Here is a 6,000-nt window from a genome sequence, read left to right on the forward strand (position 1 = left end):
CCCATGTTACAGCAGGGGTACTGAGTGTTTGTAAATTACTAAGTGAAAACATAATCGGAAAATTGCCAGTTAACCTCACCAAGAGTCTCCCACTGAAGAAGACTTTCCCCATTGGAGTCAAATTAGAAGTTAATCAACCAGATAAAAAAGGAGAATAAATTATCTAACACTTGACCTCATACTTTCCCTTAGTAAAAGTGTCAAAACAATACATAGTAAGACTATAGAAAGTGCTCTTTATTGAATTGCTTGCAAATGGTTTATTTACTGTTCATACTAATGCAATATGGCAAAAGGGATGGGAGGTGTTTTGATACTTTGAGCCACGGATCTCCTATTTTTTCTTTGCTTCTTATGAGAAAAAAAATGTGAAGCTTTTATTGTGCACTACATTTCAGGAAAGTGGCACTGCCTAACCAAGAAATGGTGACATTTCTGGGATGGGGTAACACTAACGTGATATCAAGGTACAAAAGTGGTGGTAGGAAGTCATGGGAGTGAAGCAACTAAGACTTTCGAAGTCAAGTTTATCATAGGATATTAATGATTAGAGTAGGAGCTGGGAGAGAAGGAATCTTTGATTCAGTTACCAAAGTCCTCTATGAAAGTGAGGAAAAGGGGCAAATACTGGAATGATATGAATCTCAAAGAAGCAGGGAGATGAGGTCAAAGAGGGAAGTCCAGAAGCAGCAGTGGAGAGTGCTAACCACAGATGTGTGCTCCTGACAAGTGGGGCATGGGAGGAAAGGGGAGCCTAGCCTAGCCTAGAAAGGAGGCGAGTCCAGGTTATATAACAGGGAAGGGGAGGAGAAAGAAGAAAGAAGGAAAGTTTCTGAGAAAATGCTGAGGGGAGTACCTTGCTCTTCATGTTGCCTGAGTCCAGCCACCAGGCCTAATGCAAGTGACACAGCCACCAACAAAGTGAGAAGAACCTATTATCAAAAAAATGTGACTTTTACCATTTTGTTAAAATATACAAAGACCCAGATAACCGCCCTCCCTTGGTGATTGTTAAGGGAGCACAGCCTGCTAGCTTTTCGCATTACCAGATCCAACAATGATAAGGGGACAGAATTTTATTTAATGCCTGATTATTTCCAGGCATTAAGTAAGAAAGGTTTGGGAAGAATGTTAAAATACCATTTATTACAGATCTTCAAATTCAAATACGTTAGTCCTAGTTAGTTTAACCCCAAATTGAGTTAAAGTACAAATGAAACCAAGGGGCCATTTACCTTTGCCCATTTTCCTTTCTTAACTAGATACATGTTTGGAGATCATTTATTTAAAAGCATTCCAAAACTGTGAAATCGTTAACTACCTCATTCCCAGGAAGCAAGGTTTTTCTCTCCCACTCTGACCATCAGAGAATAATGAGAATATTTAACATATAAAAATATAATGTCCAGGGCTTCCCTGGTGGCGCAGTGGTTGAGAGTCCGCCTGCCGATACAGGGGACACGGTTTCGTGCCCCGGTCCGGGAAGATCCCACATGCCGCGGAGCGGCTGGACCCGTGAGCCATGGCCCCTGAGCCTGCGCGTCCGGAGCCTGTGCTCCGCAACAGGAGAGGCCACAACACTGAGAGGTCCGTGTACCACAAAAAAATAAAATAAAATAAATAAATATATATATATATAATGTCCAAATAATTAACTAGCAAATTATCTGCTTTGATCTGCAGTGCAAACAAATGTTTTAGGGGTAACCAGGAAGTCATGTGACCAAAGATTGTGCATGTCATTCATTATCACTACTACTAACAAAGCTCTTCAGTGTAATGGACTTTATACTGTTACTGAAGTTAAACTGTGATATAAATTAAACAGAATTCTTCCCACTGACCTCTTTCCCTATCCATTAAGTCCAATGATAAGCATACTGGATGACAGAGCTTAAATAATATGATCACCATAAAGAATACAAATGCAACAGGTACACAGATTAAAGTATTTTACAATACAAATAAACTTTGTTATGTTTCTTTTTTAAAAATCGCTTTTATAAAAGAAAAAAAACCAACATCAAAATTTGCTTAGATAATAAAAACCCTACATAAACTATAGATTTTGTCTGTTTTCCTTCTGAAAATCATCTGGAAATTAACATATCTAATTTTTACAATAGAAGTGAATTCAGTGATCGGGAAAATATGGTTAAAACACTGTGAAAACAATTTTTACATGAAGACTCAAAATTAGCCCAAGGGTCAGTGACCTTCCAGCAGGTATTCATTCAGTGGAGAGGATGGAGAGGGAAAAGTAAACATAAACAGTTATTAAATAACATCATTAGCACTTTTTCCCTTATTACGATGCTCAAGAGCCACAGCTGACTAAGGTTACTAACGCTACAAAGCAACAAGGCACTGGGAAACTTTCCTATGGTAAACCTCATGTGTCATAGATTTACATTTCAACTGTATCTCAGTTTACATCTTATTTTTGGTCCTTTGGCCATTCAAACTTGCTGGAAAAATAGACAACACCTAGCTGTCCTTAGGATGCTTTAAAACTTTTTAATGTTAAATCTTCATGTCTATTTCTTAGTGATTTTGTACTTGTTCCATATATTTATGACTTGCTCTCGCATTATTCTGTAATCTCCTCAAGGATAAAAAGGTTCATTTTCAATTTTGTATAATCATTGACTCTAAGTATGTAATTCTGAATAAGCTTCTTGATATTAAGGTGCAAATATATCTTAAACTATCTTATGCTATCTACAAAATGGAGGGGGAGTGCTTTGGACTACAGAAATCACTGAGAAACCAACATTTGGCTTTAGCTTGACTGAAAAAAGAATGCTAGAAACACAATAGGTACATTAAAAAATTTTAAATAAAACTTGTACTAAAATTTAGAAACAATAGGGTAACTTTGAAGCTATGATTTTAAACTATTGAGCTTCTGTTTACGTCTACTAACAACCCACTAAAAGGATACAACGAAGGGAAATAAACGATGAACAGACTTTGCTCCCGAGGAGTTGATAATTCCCTGAATTAATAAGGTAGGATAAATATAGTAAATGGCATAAGAGCTAAAAGAGAATGCCAAAGTTCCCAGAACAATAAATAAATAGAATATCTTGAGAGTTTCCTTTGTCATAGTCACTGAGCTCAATACGTATACACACTGTTTCATTTACTCCTCCAAACAATGCTTGCGTGACAGAGAGAATGGCAATGACATTAAGAAAAGTAGGGAATTGGGCTTCCCCGGTGGCGCAGTGGTTGAGAGTCCGCCTGCCGATACAGGGGACACGGGCTCGTGCCCCGGTCCGGGAAGATCCCACATTCCGTTGAAGGGCTGGGCCCGTGAGCCATGGCCGCTGAGCCTGCGCGCCCGCGTACCGCAAAAAAAAAAGAAAGAAAGAAAAAAGAAGAAAAGTAGGGAATTTAGGAGAAACTGCAGCAGTATAGGTGTGAGAAAACTATGCAAATGGTTTTAGCTGCAAGGAAGGTGCTGGATGAGGAGCCAGCAAGCAGGCACTTAGAATGGTGTGGTAGACACTCAGCAGGAGGTCAGAACTAGTGGCCGACTTGGAATTCTTGGTGGAGAATATGCTCTTAAAACCATTAAAGAAGGTGAGATTTCCTAAAGAAAGGATCTTTAGATAGGGTTTGGTGAAATGCATAATGAGAAGAAAGATAAATCAGCCAATAAAGCAGGTAAGGAGAAAAGTGATAAAAATGGGAATGTCAATGCCATCATGAAAGCAAGGGGAGAGAAGAATTCAAAATGAGAAATTGCTCCACAATATCTGTGTATTATTGTTAGGAGACTCAGAGGAGAAGGATAGGGGAGAAGGGCTGACTTTTGAGGAGGTGACTTGAGTACAGTAAAAGCAAAGCTAGAGAACAAAAAATGGTTGGGTGGTGAGAAAATTGAGACAATGGCTAGAGCTGAAAGTTTGATGGTAAAAGGAAAAGAGAATGTAATAAAGTCAAGGAAAGTTTTTTATTTTTGTTTTGTTATTGTTGTTGTTTTAGGACAGGGAAGATCTTACCATGTAAGGGAACAAGAAAGAGAAACTAGGAAAAAGAGACCATCTCTAGGAGTGAAGTAAAATAGGATAAAATCAAGAGTCCAACAAAGAATATAAGACACAGTGATTTTAATTCCTCACTCTCTTGTCTTAAAATATTCATGCAAAATAAATAAAAAATGGTGACTTGGGAGATAAATATAATTATAATCATGGTAAAATCAGTGCTGCTAAATGTTCTGCCACAGATCCCAACCTTTTAGATCAAATATTAATTTGTTGCTACTCAAATTTCTTATTTGCAAAATGTGATTCACTTTGCTTTAGAGTTGTCATAAGGGATAAAACTGAACACAATTACTTAAAACTTTACATTTAAATAGCAACACAAACAAATACAATCGGGGAGTCATACCCCTACCATTATTCACAAAGCTACAGAGACGAAAATGTTAAAATGTACTTACAATACAAATGATTTTGTACTTCTTAACAGTGTTTCTCATAACAGGTTCTTCCGTTGATAAACTCAGAGCAGAATCCATTGTTCTGTTAGCTGTATAAACCTGTTCTACCAGAAAATGGTAGAACTCCTTCGTTTTTCTAGTCTGGCAAAGAGAAACTGTATGAATTACGGGGCTGTAACTGACTTTTAAATGTTTGGGAAGAGCACAGCTCTTTAGTGATTGGGCAATCAAGAGAGAGGAAAAAATAACAGTGTCGAGAGATAAAAGTTCATTTCTAGTACATTGTAGACAACTGTTCTTTCTCTCCTCATAGTTTCTACTAAATACTAATCAAAATATATGTAACAAGAATAATATAATAATCAAATTTTAATACAATGATCATTGATTTTCTTTAAAAATAACCCAAAACAAAACACCTTGTTACCAAAATTCTAGAAAGTTTCTACATTTATATAAACTTCCTGTCACTGTTGAAAACTAACATATTAACCATGTGCTTTAACCATATAAAAACTCCAACTCTGCTAAATCTGTATAAAGTATTAATCATGTGATAATTATGACTTGCATTTTAGAGTATTCACACTTTGACATGTTTTCGCATGCGTTATCTCATGTCAAACATAACAGAATCCCTTACAAACACTGTATCCCTATTTTGTAAGATGAGTAAAGTAAGGCTCTGATTATTTAAATTATGTGACTTACTTGTCCCAAGTCACATTTACTAGATGCCAGAAGTGGAACTGGAACCCAAGTCTTCTATAGCCCCAAATCCAAGGTAATTTTCACTAACTAATTAAATGGGATCCTTTCTTATTTACATAGACGAGAGGGGGTTACTGATTTCTGATGAAAGAAGCTAAATTAGTAGCAGTGTGGCCTAAGAGAGTTCTAATAAATGGGGGGTTTTACACATTTCTATTTTAAACGGCCCTAAGGCAATAATTCTCAAAGTGTGATTCCATGGAACTGATAAATGAAATATCTTCTGCCATGTCAGTAAACAAAGGGTGTCACAGTCATCAACGATTGTAACCCTCCAACGTGAGCTGGTGAGCCCTGAGGAAACCCAGGGCTGAAAAGAATACCTGCCATCTAGCAGCCATCAGACGGCAGCCACTCCCTACCGTGAGCACTGAGGAAACTCAGGATATGAAAACACAGGATACTGGCCCCCAGATAGCTGAGGTGCATATCAAAGGAATGATTTCAGTGAGCCCAGACACTTGCATCTTCACATACATAGAAGAGCACTAAATTCCTTAACTTGAGATACCTGGTTTTCTTTAACAGTAATTTTTTGACGTACAGACTACCTGCCCTTTGTTACAAAACTTCTATATAAACTGGCTCCTCGCCTTGCCTCTTCGGAGCAGTTTCTCAGAAGCATCTGAAACGCCGTCTCCCAGGCCGCAGTCCTCATTTTGCCCCAAATAAAACTTAACTGGCAACTCTCACGTTGTGCATTTTTTTTAAGTCAACAGAACATTAGTCCTATGATAACCTCCTTTATTTAATCAAATAAAGCTTGAAAACTC

The 6,000-nt window shown here is 37.6% G+C and overlaps 1 protein-coding gene across 1 annotated transcript in view; it reads right to left on the bottom strand.

The window, feature by feature from the left end:
* Positions 1–4,608, bottom strand: part of ENPP3 (ectonucleotide pyrophosphatase/phosphodiesterase 3) — a 64,368-nt gene extending 59,760 nt beyond the window's left edge. The window contains exons 1-2 of the mRNA XM_032651346.1: positions 4,457–4,608; positions 857–932 (exon numbers count right to left, since the gene is read on the bottom strand). Of these exons, the coding sequence (XP_032507237.1) occupies positions 857–932; positions 4,457–4,534 (154 nt within the window). The 5' untranslated portion in view covers positions 4,535–4,608. The remainder of the gene's footprint in view (positions 1–856; positions 933–4,456) is intronic.
* Positions 4,609–6,000: the final 1,392 nt, after the last annotated feature.

Source organism: Phocoena sinus, chromosome 12 (genome assembly GCF_008692025.1).
Source record: "Phocoena sinus isolate mPhoSin1 chromosome 12, mPhoSin1.pri, whole genome shotgun sequence".
Lineage (NCBI taxonomy): Eukaryota > Metazoa > Chordata > Mammalia > Artiodactyla > Phocoenidae > Phocoena > Phocoena sinus.